General features: G+C 41.4%; 1 protein-coding gene across 3 annotated transcripts; it reads left to right on the top strand.

The window, feature by feature from the left end:
* Positions 1 to 7,523: 7,523 nt before the first annotated feature.
* On the top strand, positions 7,524 to 13,130 carry LOC120041573 (aerolysin-like protein). 3 transcript variants are annotated; one of them, XM_038986445.1, is made up of 4 exons: positions 7,524 to 7,660; positions 10,431 to 10,461; positions 11,445 to 11,962; positions 12,319 to 13,130. In XM_038986445.1, exons 3-4 carry the CDS (start codon positions 11,480 to 11,482, stop codon positions 12,766 to 12,768), a joined length of 933 nt encoding a protein of 310 aa, XP_038842373.1. In that variant the 5' UTR covers positions 7,524 to 7,660; positions 10,431 to 10,461; positions 11,445 to 11,479; the 3' UTR covers positions 12,769 to 13,130. The 3 variants fall into 3 exon arrangements, with proteins under 3 accessions (XP_038842373.1, XP_038842372.1, XP_038842374.1); XM_038986444.1 differs by having other exon boundaries at positions 7,524 to 7,664; XM_038986446.1 differs by lacking the exon at positions 7,524 to 7,660 and adding an exon at positions 8,221 to 9,554.
* Positions 13,131 to 17,589: the final 4,459 nt, after the last annotated feature.

The raw sequence follows: 17,589 nt of genomic DNA, 5'->3' as shown, positions 1-17,589 counted from the left end.
ACCAAAATAAATGACAGAGTGAAAAGAAGGAAGCCTGTACAGAATACTAATATTCCAAAACATACATCATGTTTGCAACAAGGCATTAAAGTGATACTGCAAAAAATGTGGCAAAGAAATGAACATTTTGTCCTGATTACAAAGTGTTATGTTTGGGTCAAATCCAACACAACACATCACTGATATCCCTCTTCATATTTTCAATCATAGTGGTGGTTGCATCATGTTATGTGTATACTTGTCATCGGCAAGGACTAGGGAGTTTTTTAGGAGAGAAAATAAACGGAATACAGCTATAAGCACAGGCAAAATCCTAGAGGAAAACCTGGTTCAGTCTGCTTTCCAACAGACACTGGGAGATGAATTCACCTTTCTTCAGGACAATAACCTAAAACACAAGGCCAAATCGACACTGGAGTTGCTTACCATGACGACATTGAATGTCACAGCTTAAAAATCAATGGCAAGACTTGAAAATGGATGTCTAGCAATTATCAACAATCAACTTAACAGGGCTTGAAGAATGTTCAAAAAATAATGGGCTAATATTATACAATCCAGGTGTGCTAAGCTCTTAGAGACTTACCCAGAAAGACAGCTGTAATCACCGCCAAAGGAGCCTCTACAAATAATTGACCTAAAACCTCTTAGGGCTAGGGGGCAGTGTTCGGAAGTTCGGATAAATGACGTGCTCAAAGTAAACTGCCTGTTACTCAGGCCCAGAGGCTAGGATATGCATATAATTGGTAGCATTGGATAGAAAACACTCTGGAGTTTCTAAAACTGTATGTCTGTGAGTATAACAGAACTGATATTGCAGGCGAAAACCCAAGGAAAATCATCCAGATTTTTTTTTTTTTAGGTCACTGTCCATTTCATTACCTTTCTGTTGGATACACAAATAAATGGCTCCCAGATTGCAGTTCATATGGCTTCCACTAGATGTCAACAGTCTTTAGAAAGGGTTTCAGGCTTGTTTTTTGAAAAATTATTTTGTAGTTGTAGTTTTTCAAGGTGGCTCTCATTTTGACTGTAGTCTTGTGGCGCGCGTGGATGAGGGTGTGCACCTGGTTATTTATCTCCGGTATTGAACATACTACATTCCATCTTAAATTGTATCATTTATTTACATATTAGGGTACCTGAGGATTGATTAGAAACATTGTTTGACTTGTTTGGACGAAGTTTATTGGTAACTTTTGGGATTCCTTTGTATGCATGTTGAACTAGTGGAACGGGTGGATTACTGAATCAAACGCGGCAACTAAACTGACTTTTTTGGGATATAAAGAAGGACTTTATTGAACAAAACAACCATTTGTTGTGTAGCTGAGACCCTTGGGATTGCAATTTGAAGAAGATCTTCAAAGGTAAGGGATTTATTTTATCGCTATATCTGACTTCTGTGACCCCTCTGCTGGTTTGGAAAATGTTTTGAATTCTTTTGTATGCTGGGCGCTGTCCTCAGACAATCGTATGGTATGCTTTCGCTGTGAAGCCTTTTTGAAATCTGACAACGCGGTTGGATTAACCTCTTTGGGCTCAAGGGGCAGTATTGAGTAGCCAGATAAAAGGTGCCCATTTCAAAAAGGCCTCGTACTCAATTCTTGCTCGTACAATATGCATATTATTATTACTATTGGATAGAAAACACTCTCTAGTTTCTAAAACCATTTGAATTATATCTGTGGGTGAAACAGAACTGGACTTTTTTCCTATGTGTATGTCAGAATGCAGAATTTTGCTGGCTGTTCTGAGACCTGTGTATTAATTTGCCTGTCCTCTATTGGTTGAGATGCACTGCATACGCCTTCCACTGGGTGTCAGCGAATAGGGAGAGTTGAAATGGAGTTTCTACGTAGGTCCCAAAGGTTATAAATTGCTTGGAACCGAAGTGTCCCATCTTTCCACTCTTCGCTCTGACGCAGGAAGGGTCTTGGCATGTCATTTTAGAAGCTCCCGTATTAGCTCCTAGATATATCCGGCTCTGTTTTTATTCGATATAGGTGTTGAAGACATCGTAATGTTGTTATTTTAAACCGAATTATATCAGTTTATGTCAGTATATTGCGATTTTCGGGTATTTATTTTCGTGACGTTTTAGGAAGTTGGGTATCTCTGGCCCACATGGCTATTGTTTACAGCTAATTGCAACGTTGAAGACGACGTTCTCCAACCTAGCAACGATTCTTTTGGACAAAGGACACATTTCCCAAGATTCTGATGGGAGTTCATCTAAAAGTAAGAACTATTTATGCTGATAATTCATTGTTCTGTTGAAAAATGTCAAATGCATAAGACGCCATTTCCTGCAGTGTAGCCTTGCGTTATCGCAGCCTGTATTGCGCAGTAAGGTTAATTTTAAAAATGTAATTCAGCGATTGCATTAAGAACTAATTTGTCTTTCAATTGCTGTCCAACCTGTATTTTTTTTGTCAAGTTTATGAATAGTATTCGATAAGAAAAGGTGCCTTTACAAGATGGCGCCGGACAGATTGCTTGACGTTATGGACACTATTCTCATTGTCTAAGCACGATTTGTGCCGCTAAATATGCACATTTTCGAACAAACTCTATATGCATTGTGTAATATGATGTTACAGGACTGTCATCTGAAGAATTCTGAGAAGGTTAGTGAAACAATTAATATATTTTGGTGGTTTATACGTTATAGCTATTTTTGCCTTGAATCAATGCTGTTGTTATGTTTGCTATTGTGCTAAGCTAATATAACGCTATATTGTGTTTTCGCTGTAAAACACTTGATAAATCGGAAATATTGTCTGGAATCACAAGATGCCTGTCTTTCAATTGCTGTACACTATGTATTTTTCAGAAATGTTTTATGATGAGTATTTAGTTATTTGGCGTTGGTGTCTGTAATTTTTCTGTCTGCTTTCGGTGCAATTTCTGACTGTAGCTGCAATGTAAACTATGATTTATACCTGAAATATGCACATTTTTCTAACAAAACATATGCTATACAATAAATATGTTATCAGACTGTCATCTGATGAAGTTGTTTCTTGGTTAGTGGCTATTTATATCTTTATTTGGTCGAATTTGTGATAGCTACTGATGTAGTAAAAAACTGATGGAGTAAAAATAGTGGTGTCTTTTGCTAACGTGGTTAGCTAATAGATTTACATATTGTGTCTTCCCTGTAAAACATTTTAAAAATCGGACATGTTGGCTTGATTCACAAGATGTGTACCTTTCATCTGGTGTCTTGGACTTGTTAATGTGTGAAAGTTAAATATTTTAATAAAATATCTTTTGAATTTCGCGCCCTGCACTTTGAGCTGGCTGTTGTCATAAGTGTACCGACGTCGGGCTTGCACGCCAAACAGGTTAACAAGAAGTTAAGCTTTTAAATGATGTTGGCACTTGTATGTTCATGAATGTGTAATATTACAATTTTGTAATTTGAATTTGGCGCACTCCAGCTTCACTGGATGTTGTTGATTTTGATCCCGAGTTGGGTAAGAACATGGTCCATCTTGTGGAGGTGATGTGAACAAGTCTCACTTCTCATGAGAACGTCGTCCACATAGATTATCGTACCCCTGGACGCTGCATCTGGCATTGCCTTGTGCAAGAAGATGTTGAACTCTGAGGGGGAGTTCTCATACACAAACGGGCAACAATTGAATGTGAAGAGCTTGTTCGAGAACGAGAAAGCCAACTTGTGTTGGTCACAAGGGTCGACTCTCATGGTCCAGAAACTGTTCGCCACGTCGACGGTGGAGAAGTACTTGGCGTTTGCCACCTTTGGCATTTCTTGGTCGAGCTGTGTCATTGGCCAACAAGACAACATGACCAGTTTGTTGAGTTGTCTATGGTCAACGGTAAGACGCCATTTACCCGTTGGTTTCAGAACAGGCCACACGGGAGCACTGTACGTACTGTTACATTCGTTGATTATCCGTTTAGCTAATAGGGAGTCGATAATCTCTTGTACCACTGTGTATGCTGCGAGCGGAATTTTGTATTGTCTCACAAATGTAGGAGATGTTCCGGGTGGCGTAGGAATACGCACCACATGAATGCCCATAACACCGCAATCCAGTGAGTCTGTCGACCAGATCTCACTGTGTTTGTTAAACAATTCTCTCAACTGATGCCTTTCCATGTCATTGACAAGACCGTCAGCCTCTGACAGTAGTTGTACTACCTGTGCATGGAAACCAGGATATGGTTCGGGGACATTGTACAGGTCTTCACCGGGTGGTGACGGCATGACTATCCTACCAATCCTTGACTTCGGCGATGTCATTTACAAAATAGCCTCCAACACTCTACTCAGCAAATTGGATGCAGTCTATCACAGTGCCATCCATTTTGTCACCAAAGCCCCGTATACTACCCACCGCTGCGACCTGTATGCTCTCGTAGGCTGGCCCTCGCTTCATATTCACCGCCAAACCCACTGGCTCCAGGTCATCTATAAGTCTTTGCTAGGTAAAGCCCCGCCTTATCTCAGCTCACTGGTCACCATAGCAGCACCCACCCGTAGCACGCGCTTCAGCATGTAAATTTCACTGGTCACCCCCAAAGAGAATTCCTCCTTTGGCCGCCTTTCCTTCCAGTTCTCTGCTGCCAATGACTGGAACGAACTGCAAAAATCCCTGAAGCTGGAGACTCATATCTCCATTACTAGCTTTAAGCACCAGCTGTCAGAGCAGCTCACAGATCACTGCACCTGTACATAGCTCATCTGTAAATAGCCCATCCAACTACCCTATCCCAATATTGTTCTTTTTTATTTTTATTTTGCTCCTTTGCACCCAGTATCTCCACTTGCGCACTCATCTTCTGCATATCTATCACTCCAGTGTTTAATTGCTATATTGTAATTATTTCGCCACGATGGCCTATTTATTACCTTACCTGTCACGTTCTGACCTTAGTTCTTTTGTTAATTCTTTGTTTTAGTATGGTCAGGGCGTGAGTTGGGTGGGTTGTCTATGTTCGTTTTTCTATGTTGGTTTTTGCGTTTGGTCTGGTATGATTCTCAATCAGAGGCAGGTGTCGTTAGTTGTCTCTGATTGAGAATCATACTTAGGTAGCCTTTTTCCACCTGTGTTTCGTGGGTGTTTATTTTCTGTCTATGTGTATGTCACCAGACAGGACTGTTTCGTTTCGTGTCATTCTCGTTTATCGTTAGTTTTGTTGTTTTGTTCGAGTTTCGTTTTCATTAAAATAATGAATACTTGCCACGCTGCAGTTTGGTCCTCCTCTCTTTCGCCCGACGAAGAACGTTACATTACCTCCCTTAAAACTCCAGTGTCTAATTGCTATATTGTAATTATTTCGCCACGATGGCCTATTTTTTGCCTTACCTCCCTTATCCTACCTCGTTTGCAAAAACTGTATATAGACTTTTTCTATTGTATTATTGACTGTATGTTGTTTATTCCATGTGTAACTCTGTGTTGTTGTTTGTTTAAGTGGATCTGGCGGTTAGTTCCAACAGCGGGTTGCCATTGATAGTTAGCCCCAAGCCGAATAGTTGCGGGGAGACGGATGGAAGAACGGAGTGCGGCCTTCCATCCGGTATCCGGGCGCCAGGTTCAGTCTTACAGAAACCTCTGTGGTTCTTGCCTAGAATCACCATGACGGACTCAGTTATCACCTTGCAAGCTTCAGGAATAGTCTGCCCGGTTGCCATTCGCACCGGTTCGAAAGACAAGGCATGTTGGTCTGGCTGCGCCAAAGACCGAAGAACTTGGTGCATGGTATCGAGTTTAACACCCAATCTTACCAACATTTCTGCTCCCACATAGAATGTATGTGGGAAGTCCGCGACAACCAGTTGGTAGTGAGATACTTCCTTGGTTCCAATGCAGATTGATAGCGCACACACCCCTATAGCGGTGAGTATCGTCTGGGGAGTCGTTCCCAGTGGAAATCTGAATGTTTTCGGCACAAGTGGATTGCAGTTAGACGTTTTCGAAATTGCGTTGAATATTTACATACTGATTGCAGATTTTTCCAACCAGGTTGCCAGTATGGCATCCTCAACCATAGTGCCGTTTAGGCACACACCCCTTATCAGAGGAGGGCGGTAAGTGTCAGCTGGTGAATCACCCAAGCCACACAGGAAAATCTCATGTTCAGTTAAGTTCCTAGTTGAACTTTTCACCTTGTCATTTGCCACCAATGGCGGACTCATGACCAAGTTCATCGGGTTTGCGTCAGATGCTGACATCGAACCCACGTCGAACCCGCAAGGGGTATACTCCCTCTCCCCCTCTAAAGCACTCCACGTCGCCGGTCTACTAACCACCATTCCTGGCAAACATCATTATGGACACCTGGACTTCCTCATTACGCACACCGGTACGTGTTTGCTTTAACATCTCCAGTTAACTGATAATGTCATAATTTAATATGGACTTCAGGTGTCCCTGATGTTCAATTTCCAACACACACATTTGTCATGATTAGCACAATAAAAATGTGTTAATCAGGGTGAAAGAAACCTCACTGGTGTTCCCAGCCAGAGCTTCACTGCTGAACCACCACAGACAAATCAACCATAAGTTTGTGATGCCAGAATTGAGGTGGAAATTCACCACTAAGGACTCAAAGTAAACTCAAAGTAAATGAAGCAATCTTTATTTGTTTAATGTACGGAGAGGTTTACAAACCTTGGTATAGGTCTACTGAAGCTCTGAAGGGGAAAAGCAACAAGGTTTTTGGCAATGTAGGTATGATTTAGGGGTTGTTCCTGCATGTGGCTGGCTGTTATCATTCAGGCTCAGTCCACAAAGAAATTGAGCAAGGTCTCATATTTTAACTTCCAGAAAATGTTCTGGGCATTCTGACAATTCATCTGAGGGTGAGGTTATGACTGTGTCCCTTTGTGTATTTACCCAGTCACCTGCACGAATCATGATAAACAAAACAGAGAATGCATACAGCTTGTACAATTCACTACTATGTCTTCAGTATAAGACATTTTCCACCACATAGGCTTTAAACTTGTAGAATGTTTTGATGAAAAAAACTACAGTCTCAGAAAAAAGGAATCCAAAATGGTTATCAGGATCTCCCCATAAGAGAACCATTTTTGGTTCCAAAGAGAACTCTTTGTGGTTTCAGGTAGAACTCTTTTGGGTTCCTTGCAGAACTCTACATGGAACTCAAAAGGTTTCTACCTGGAACCAAAAAGGGTTCTTCAAAGGCTTCTCCCATGGGGACAGCCAAAGAACCATTTTAGGTTCTAGATAGAACCTTTCTTCTTAGAGTGTATAGTATGAGTAGAGAAAGGTGTTGTTGCATTTGAGCATGTTTTGGCAAGTGACTGGAAACCACCAATATGTGTCGCCACTTCCAGCAAGAAGAGGAAGTGTTGCCAGGAGTGGTTACAACTGTTGATACATATTTGTCATGATTAGCACAATACAATGTCTTAATCGGGGTCAAAGGGTTTGTGTCAATTTCATTAGAAAACTACTGACGCACATCATTGTATTGGCATGAGGGGAGTTTTGCTGCTATATAAGAGAGTGTTTCTCCACTCCAGAGACACGTATTCCGCTGATGCATCTTTGATGTTAAACAACTGAACATCACTCGGAATCTCGGAACCAATCATTTTTCTTCCATCAAGATCTTCTATAGTCATCCTTAACACTGAGGACTGCATAACATTGTATGTAAGTACACAATGTCCCGAAATAACTCATCTTGCTATATGAGGAATATTTGAGAGCTATATATTTATTTTGACCAACTTATTAACAAAACATTTCAGGGAACAAATGCTTCCTATACTCTGAAACAGTTCCTACATCAGTTATAAAGTTTAGCTGAACAAGCATGGTATGGGTTTGTTGTCCCCCAATATTAAATTTGGGAGGGGACTACGGATCTGTCTCTGTCTGTCCGTTCATATGTTTGTTTGTACGTAGGTAAAACAATATATCTGAGAGCACTGGGCTGATTTTGACAAAACTTGGGTGAATGATTCGTCTTGCCATAGAGATCCAACATTTACAAAGTTACACTGATTTGCCCAATGTGGGAGCTATGGCAATTAACTGCAATTTGTTAGTCACACGCAATATCTAAATTGGCCCAAATCAAATCAAATGTTATTTGTCAGATGCGCAGGTGTCACCTTACAGTGAAATGCTTACTTACGAGCTCTTAACCAACAATGCAGTTAAGAAAATACCCCCCCAAAAATGTTTTAAAAAAGTACGAGATAAGAATAACAAATAATAGCAGCAGCATAATGTAAAAACAAACAAAATAGCTTGGTTGGTTGAGAGACGATAAGGAGTCAGCCCTTCCCTCCGGCGCCATTGTGAAATAAATAGTGGATACTGCATCATTCGTGGGGGACGACATGTTTACTGTGGCCTTGTTTTTACATGGTTGACTTCAGCCTCCTATTGTTCTGTTTTGAATTCAAAAGTATGATGTTAGTATGATGTTTAATGTGAGGTGAGTAGACTGTTGAGTGTAGTGTTTTACATCAAGCTGTGTCTTCATCTTGAATACACTGATTGACAAATCTAGCAATGGGTGCTGAAATGTCAGGTTCCAAATTATTGAACTGCAGGGAAAGGTGAACTGAGAGAGGAAATTCTTCATGCCAGCAATTTTGCTCTGTTAAAGCTGCAGTAGGTATGTGTAGAAAGCAGACTTTGCTAGCAATAGTCCATCAAGTCAACTGGAAAGTTGCCAATTTTCAAAGTAGGTGACTGGTGCTATCTCGACAAAAAACAGGCTTTGTTCAGTCACTTTACCAACTTTATTATCCATAATATAAATGGAATGCATGAACAGGAATGTTACCAACAAACAAACATTTATCTGGCTCCAACTTCTGCTCCTCTGTGTGCAGCGATAGACCCTGCCTCAGCTGAACAGGAGGGGAGGGACTCAACTCTCTCACACACTCTCGTTCGCTTTCTGTGCCTTCTGCCTGCAGACATAACTGTTAATAAATCCCAAATAATGAAATTGATATAATTAATCATGTATATTTATCTGTTTAAATCTAATTATTTGTGCATATTAGGTGCATCCCTACTAGGGACACGATTGTCTGGAATGATATTTCAGAGTGATTGCAGAGTGAAGGGCAGTCAAAGAAGCTGGATCTTCTCTCAGAACATTTTACATACTGATAGCTGACAGTGTGTGATGACAATTTCACGAAATTGTTAAAAATAACTATGACCTAATGCAGCTTTAACATGAAAGCTTACTAAAATTAGAGAATCTACATCCATCTTTGAAACTGAGGCATGCAAAAGCGTTGTATGTCAGTAAAAAAAAATCTTAACCAACTCATCTTGCTAAGTGAAAAAATATTTTATAACTAAGGTTGATTTTATTACTAATTAACTGCCCATTTCAGGGAACAAACGGTACCTAAATGATGAAACAGTTGACTTACTGGTCATTATTTGTAGTTGATCGGTATATATGACATGATGTTTTTGTATTCACATTGTTCACTTTGGCCTGCTATTGTTTTTGTTTTCACATGGTGGATGTTGGCCTGCTCTGCTGATCCTGTGTAATGTATTCAGGTGAGTGACTAAACACAGGTTTCTCTAGCTATTCATATTGTCACGCTCGTCGTATGAAGTAGAAGGAGACCAAGGTGCAGCGTTGTAAGCGTTCATGATATTTAATCAAACTGAACACTGAAACAAAATAATAAAGTAGAACAAAACAGTTCTGTCAGGTGCAGACACAAAACAGAAAACAACTACCCACAAAACACAGGTGGGAAAAAGGCTGCCTAAGTATGATTCCCAATCAGAGACAACGATAGACAGCTGTCTATGATTGGGAACCACCCTCGGCCAAAAACAAAGAAATAAAACATAGAATGCCCACTCTAGTCACACCCTGTTCTAACCAAAATAGAAAATAAAAGCCTCTCTATGGCCAGGGCGTGACACATATTTCTTGTTGCATGTTCATGTTGTATTTATACTATATTATTACAAGGATTCATTTGACTCAGATATGCAGATGTGGTATGACAGTATGATGTTTAGTTGTTCCTATAAAGTAGACTGTTGAGTCTAGTGCTTTATACCAAACTTTCCTTTTCATCTTGATTTGACTAACACAACTAGTATTGAAATTACAGATTCTAAATTGTTAAAGTCCGGTAAAATAAAATACTTCACCTTTCTGAAACCATTTGAAATCGAGGTAAAGTTTCGATTTACATCCAGAAATTAAGTTTTAATTATTAACAGTCATGTTTTAGGAATTTCTTGACTAAATATGAATGTTAGATTCAATTGGACATACTGTATATTTTAAAAGGTTGACAGACCCTGTTATATATTAGACAGTGTCAAAATATTTTAATGCATACCTGTGAATACTGCAGTCTGTCTTAAAGATTATTGTTCTATATTAATTCAATTATATCTTTACTCTTTCAGATATTTCAAAGCAGAAACTTTGTTTGGAGAGGTGAGTTTCAGCACCATGAACACCTCATATTCTGATGTAGAATCTATTACATTCATACTCATCATTATAGGGCAGGTTATTATATTCTGATGAGCATCTGTTACATTCATACTCATCATTATAGGGCAGGTTATCATATTCTGATGTAGAATCTATAACATTCATACTCATCATTATAGGGCAGGTTATCATATTCTGATGTAGAATCTATTACATTCATACTCATCATTATAGGGCAGGTTATTATATTCTGATGAGCATCTGTTACATTCATACTCATCATTATAGGTCAGGTTATCATATTCTGATGTAGAATCTATTACATTCATACTCATCATTATAGGGCAGGTTATCATATTCTGATGTAGCATCTATTATATTCATACTCATCATTATAGGGCAGGTTATCATATTCTGATGAGCATCTATTACATTCATACTCATCATTATAGGGCAGGTTATTATATTCTAATGTAGCATCTGTAACATTTGTACTATAAATTGTAATTATAGCAACATCAGAATTAAATTTACAATGCATAGAGACGTGCTCACTTACACAACAATATGTTTCATTACTCAAGTCACCAAGTTGATCAGGAGGAAACAGCAGGAGGTAGAGTGGGGAGGTGCTGGGAGTAGGAGAGGGACTCCATGGTGTTGATCAGGAAGAAACAGCAGGAGGTAGAGTGGGGAGGTGCTGGGAGTAGGAGAGGGACTCCATGGTGTTGATCAGGAAGAAACAGCAGGAGGTAGAGTGGGGAGGTGCTGGGAGTAGGAGAGGGACTCCATGGTGTTGATCAGGAAGAAACAGCAGGAGGTAGAGTGGGGAGGTGCTGGGTCATTATAAGTCATTATATCCCTTGGTTATCATTTGATCCTTATATCTTGTTCTTTAATTTCCTTTTGGTACTTTGAATGTCTGAATCAGATCTCCTTTGAGTTGAAGCTTGAAGTTATGTGTACAAATTTGTATTTTTTAGGTTACTTGACACACACACACACACACACACTCAACATGGCAACCACACTGGAACTTATAGGTGGTCAAGGAGGCAGTGCATTTGAATTCCACGGCATGAACAACGGTGCCACCCTCAAGAAGATTGGAGTGGCGGTGGAAGGCTGGCAGGTGAAAGCTGTGCGGGTGGAGCTTACCGACGGCCGCGTTGCGACCTTTGGAGAGGCTAACACTTTCAAAGAGTTTGAGTTCAAACTCGGCGAGCGCATCACCAAGCTGTCTCTGTGGGGTAACGGCGCCGGCACACGTCTGGGTGCCATCAAGTTCACGACAAATGAGAACAGGGAGTTCTTTGAAAAAATGACCAGCTGGGGACTGAAGACTGAGTACACCATCAATGTGGGGTCCGGAATCTGCCTGGGGCTGCAGGGCAGGTCTGGCTCGGACATCGACTGCATGGGCTTCCTCTTCATCAACACCGTCAAGTCGTCCGTGCTGACCGACATGGAGTATCCCACCCTGTCCCTCTTCAAACCCCAGGTGTGTGTAGACGGCTCAGGAAAACTCTACCGATGCTCTAACATTAAGGGGGCTGTCCACTTTAAAACATATAATCCAAAATGGGGGTCGACATTCATCAGGCATCTCATTTCTAGGACAGTCATGCCTTATGTTTAATTGGCCTTGGTCAGTAAAATAGCATCAACACCTTTTTAAAAAATGTTTTTTTACCTTTACTCGAAAGAAAAAGAAAAAAAAGAATGTTTTACCTTTACTCGTACGCATCAGTCCACGATAGCAAGCACACCCGTTATTATTGTTGGCTTTCTAAAAATCTATCAGTTATTAAATTGTCTTTGTCTTGTTTTTACAACTTGTATCTTTGTTGATTTTAGGTGACCCCAGAACATGTGAAATCTGTGTCTCACCAGAACGACACCTCCTTGGTTCTAGAAAAGTCCATTACATACAGCAAGACCCTGACCAAGACTTCCTCCTGGTCAATCAGGAACAAAATGGAGTCCACCTTGAATGTGTCGGTCAAAGCAGGGATCCCAGATCTGGTCGAGGTGACATCAGGGTTCAGCTTGACCGTAGGAGTGGAGCAATCCACCAGCCTGCAGAAGACAGAGACCATAACAGAATCGGGTACCATCAACCTGAAGATCCCGCCAGGGAAGACCATGGATGTTGAGATCACAATGGGGAAAGCGAATATCGACCTCGACTACAGGGCCACAGTGAAAGTCACCTGCATGAATGGCAGTCAGCTGGTCTTCCCATCCAACGGCATCTACACTGGTGTAACTTACACTTCAGTGAGGATGTCCACAAAGGAGAGATGAGTCAAGTGTGTGACTTTATGAATAAAAAGTGCAGTAATAGAAATTGAGACCATTACTGATTCTTTGTGTGCCTTTTCTGTTATTATGATCATCATTGAGTGATTCTAATTGGACCCAGTTCTTTGTCTCAGCAGAGGGTATAACAATAGGTGGGTCTTTCCTACAATCTGGTGCCTTTTGTGTCCAATGACATGTTAATAACACATTTTGTGTGAATTATTGAACAACATTAATTTCAGAATGTTTTCCATGTAACCCACATACAAATGAGCATAGTTAGGAGCCATGGGGGATCCCATAGCAGTACCCTTCGTCTGAATAAAGAAATCATTTAGAAACATGAAGTAGTTGTGTGTGTACTATTTCAGCCAATGTTATAATGCATTCACTGGAAGGTAGTTTATTAGGGTCACGTTGCAGAAGAAAATGTTCCATAGCTTCAATACCGCCCTCGTGAGGAATATTTGTGTATAACAACTCAACATCAAAAGTAACTAACAAGGTATTCTCAGGGAGAGGATCAAGAGATTCAATGATAGAGATCATAATGCTGGTGTCCTTTACAAAGGAGGGGAGCTGTTCTGCGAGTGGTCTAATAAAAAAGTCAACAAAAGTTGATGAGAGGGGTCGACACTGCGTCAATGCCCGCTACAATAGATGTCACTTGTTAAATCCACTTCAATCAGTGTAGATGAAGGGGAGACAGGCTAAAGAAGGATTTTTAAGCCTTGAGACAATTAAGACATGGATTTTGTATGTGTGCCATTCAGAGGGTGAATGTGCAAGACAAAAGATTTAAGTGCCTTTGAACAGGGTATGGTAGTAGGTGCCAGGCGCACCGGTATGTGTCAAGAATTGCAACACTGCTGGGTTTTTCATGCTCAACAGTTTCCCGTGTCTGTCAAGAATGGTCCACCATCCAAACGACATTGAGCCATCTTGACCCAACTGTGGGAAGCATTGGAGTCAACATTAGCCAGCAACCCTATGGAACGCTTTTCACACCTTGTAGACACCTTGTGTTCTCATTTACAACTGCGACCTGGCCAAGATAAAGCGATGCAGTGCGACAAAAACAACAACATAGAGTTACACATGTGATAAACACATGCACAGTCAATAACACAATAGAAAAATCTATGTACAGTGTGTGCAAACGTAATAAGGTTAATAGGCCATAGTGGCGAAAATTTGGAAATTAAACGCTGGAGTTAAAGATGTGCAGATGATGATGTGCAAGCAGAGATACTGGGGTGCAAAAGAGCAAAAAATAAATGACAGTATGGGGATGAGGTAGTTGGGTGTGCTATTTACAGATGGGCTGTGTACAGGTACACTGATTGGTAAGCTGCACTGACAGCTGATGCTTAAAGTTAGTGAGGGAGATATGGTGTGGGGGCTGTGCTTTGGCAAAGTGGGTGGGGTTATATCCTTCCTGTTTGGCCCTGTCCTGGGGTATCATCGGATGGGGCCACAGTGTCTCCTGACACCTCCTGCAGTAGTTTATGTGTCGGGGGGCTAGGGTCAGTTTGTTATATCTGGAGTACTTCTCCTGTCTTATCCGGTGTCCTGTGTGAATTTAAGTATGCTCTCTCTAATTCTCTCTTTCTCTCTTTCTTTCTCTCTCTCTCTCGGAGGACCTGGGGCCTAGGACCATGCCTCAGGACTACCTGGCCTGATGACTCCTTGCTGTCCCCAGTCCACCTGGCCGTGCTGCTGCTCCAGTTTCAACTGTTCTGACTGCGGGTATGGAACCCTGACCTGTTCACCGGACGTGCTACCTGTCCCAGACCTGCTGTTTTCAACTCTCTAGAAACAGCAGGAGCGGTAGAGATACTCTTAATGATCGGCTATGAAAAGCCAACTGACATTTACTCCTGAGGTGCTGACTTGCTGCACCCTCTACAACTACTGTGATTATTATTATTTAACCATGCTGGTCATTTATGAACATTTGAACATCTTGGCCATGTTCTGTTATAATCTCCACCCGGCACAGCCAGAAGAGGACTGGCCACCCCTCATAGCCTGGTTCCTCTCTAGGTTTCTTTCTAGGTTTTGGCCTTTCTAGGGAGTTTTTCCTAGCCACCGTGCTTCTACACCTGCATTGCTTGCTGTTTGGGGTTTTAGGCTGGGTTTCTGTACAGCACTTCGAGATATCAGCTGATGTAAGAAGGGCTATATAAATAAATTTGATGTGATTTGATTTGATATAAGTCTCCAGCTTCAGTAATTTTTGCAATTCTTTTCAGTCATTGGCAGCAGAGAACTGGAAGGAAATGCAGCCAAAAGAGGTGTTGGTTTTGGGGGTGACCAGTGAAATATACCTGCTGGAGCACGTGCTACGGGTGGGTGCTGCTATGGTGACCAGCGAGCTGAGATAAGGCAGGGCTTTACCTAACAAAGACTTATAGATGACCTGGAGCCAGTGGGTTTGGCGACGGATATGTAGCGAGGGCCAGCCAACTAGAGCATACAGGTCGCAGTGGTGGGTAGTATATGGGGCTTTAGTGACAAAACAGATGGCACTGTGATAGGCTACATCCAATTTGCTGAGTAGAGTGTTGGAGGCTATTTATAAATGACATCGCCGAAGTCAATGATGGTAGGATAGTCAGTTTTATGAGGGTATGTTTGGCAGCATGAGTGAAGGAGGAAGCTGATTCTACCTTTCATTTTGGATTGGAGATGTTTAATGTGAGTCTGGAAAGAGACTTAAACATTTAACCAGACACCTAGGTATTTGAGGGCAGCGATCGGTTGAAGAGCATGTATTTAGTTTTACTTGCATTTAAGAGCAGTTGGAGGCCACGGAAGGAGAGTTGTATGGCATTGAAGCTCGTCTGGAGGTTAGTTAACACATTGTCCAAAGAAGGGCCAGGAGTATACAGAATGGTGTCGTTTGCGTAGAGGTGGAGCAGAGAATCACCAGCAGCAAGAGCGACATCATTGATGTTTACAGAGAAAAGAGTCGGCCCGAGAATTGAACCCTGTGGCACCCCCATAGTGTTCCTGATTGTGGAGGCCAGGTCATCTGATGCAGCATTCCATCACTCTACTTCTTGGTCAAATAGCCCTTACACAGCCTGGAGGTGTATTGGGTCATTGTTTAGTTGAAAAACAAATGAGAGTCACACTAAGCAGATGATATGGCATATACCTGCAGAACGCTGTTTATTGAAACTATTTTACCATTATTTAATTAGGCAAGTCAGTTAAGAACAAATTCTTATTCTCAATGACGGCCTAGGAACAATGGGTTAACTGCATTGTTCAGAGGCACAACGACAGATTTGTTCCTTGTCAGTTCAGGGATTCGACCTAGCAACCTTCCGGTCACTAGTCCAACGCGCTAACCACTAGGCTAGCCTGCCTACCTGTGCCTTAAGTTCAAAATAAATCACTGACAGTGTCACCAGCAAAGCACCCCCACACCATCACACCTCCTCCTCCATGCTTCACGGAGGGAACCATACATGCGGAGTTCAATTTGAGTCAATTGGAGGTGTACCTGTGGATGTATTTCCAGGCCTGCCTTCAAACTCAGTGCCTCTTTGCTTCACATCATGGGAAAATCAAAAGCCAAGACCTCAGAATAAAAAAAAAAGAAGAAATCCACAAGTCTGGTTCATCCTTGGGAGCAATTTCCAAATGCCTGAAGGTACCACATTCATCTGTACAAACAATAGTACGCAAGTATAAACACCATGGGACCACGCAGCCGTCATACCGCTCAGGAAGGAGACGCGTTCTGTCTCCTAGAGATGAATGTACTTTGGTGCAAAATGTGCAAATCAATTCCAGAACAACAGCAAAGGACCTTGTGGAGATGCTGGAGGAACCAGGTACAAAAGTATCTATGTCCACAGTAAAACGAGTCCTATATCGACATAACCTGAAAGGCCGCTCAGCAAGGAAGAAGCCACTGCTCCAAAACCGCCATAAAAAAAACAGTCTACAGTTTGCAACTGCACATGGAGAAAAGTCCTCTGGTCTGATGAAACAAAAATATAATTGTTTGGCCATAATGACCATCGTTATGTTTGGAGGAGAAAGGGGGAGCTTTGCAAGCCGAAGAACACCATCCCAACCGTGAAGCACGGGGGTGGCATCATCATGTTGTGGGGATGCTTTGCTGCAGGAGGGATTGGTGCACTTCACAAAATATATGGCATCATGAGGGATGAAAATTATGTGGATATATTGAAGCAACATCTCAAGACATCAGTCAGGATGTTAAAGCTTGGTCGCAAATGGGTCTTCCAAATGGACAATGACCCCAAGCATACTTCCAAAGTTGTGGCAAAATGGCTTAAGTACAACAAAGTCAAGGTATTGGAGTGGCCATCACAAAGCTCTGACCTCAATCCCATAGAACATTTGTGGGCAGAAATGAAAAAAGCAAGGAGGCCTACAAACCTGACTCAGTTACACCAGCTCTGTCAGGAGGAATGGGCCAAAATTCCCCAAACTTATTGTGGGAAGCTTGTGGATGGCTACCCGAAACGTTTGACCGAAGTTCAACAATTTAAAGGCAATGCTACCAAATACTAACTGAGTGTATGTAAACTTCTGACTCACTGGGAATGTGATGAAAGAAATTAAAGCTGAAATAAATAATTATTTCTACTATTATTCTGACATTTCACATTCTTAAAATAAAGTGGTGATCCTAACTGAACTAAGACAGGGAATTTTTTACTAGGATTAAATGTCAGGAATTGTGAAAACCTGTGTTTAAATGTATTGGGCTAAGGAGTATGTAAATTTCCGATTTCAACTGTATATATATATATATGTATATAGGGCCTTCGGAAAGTA

The sequence above is a fragment of the Salvelinus namaycush genome, unplaced genomic scaffold, assembly GCF_016432855.1.
Source record: "Salvelinus namaycush isolate Seneca unplaced genomic scaffold, SaNama_1.0 Scaffold479, whole genome shotgun sequence".
In the NCBI taxonomy this organism is placed as follows: Eukaryota; Metazoa; Chordata; class Actinopteri; order Salmoniformes; family Salmonidae; genus Salvelinus; species Salvelinus namaycush.
The sequence above is the reverse complement of the archived record's forward strand: the minus strand, read 5'-3'. Positions and strand labels throughout refer to the sequence as shown.

Excerpts from the sequence above, each read along its gene's own strand:
- LOC120041573 (XM_038986445.1), top strand. The coding sequence starts at position 11,480 with ATGGCAACCACACTGGAACTTATAGGTGGTCAAGGAGGCAGTGCATTT. Across the intron at positions 11,963-12,318 it reads TGTCCCTCTTCAAACCCCAG|GTGACCCCAGAACATGTGAA; the intron begins GTGTGTGTAGAC and ends TGTTGATTTTAG.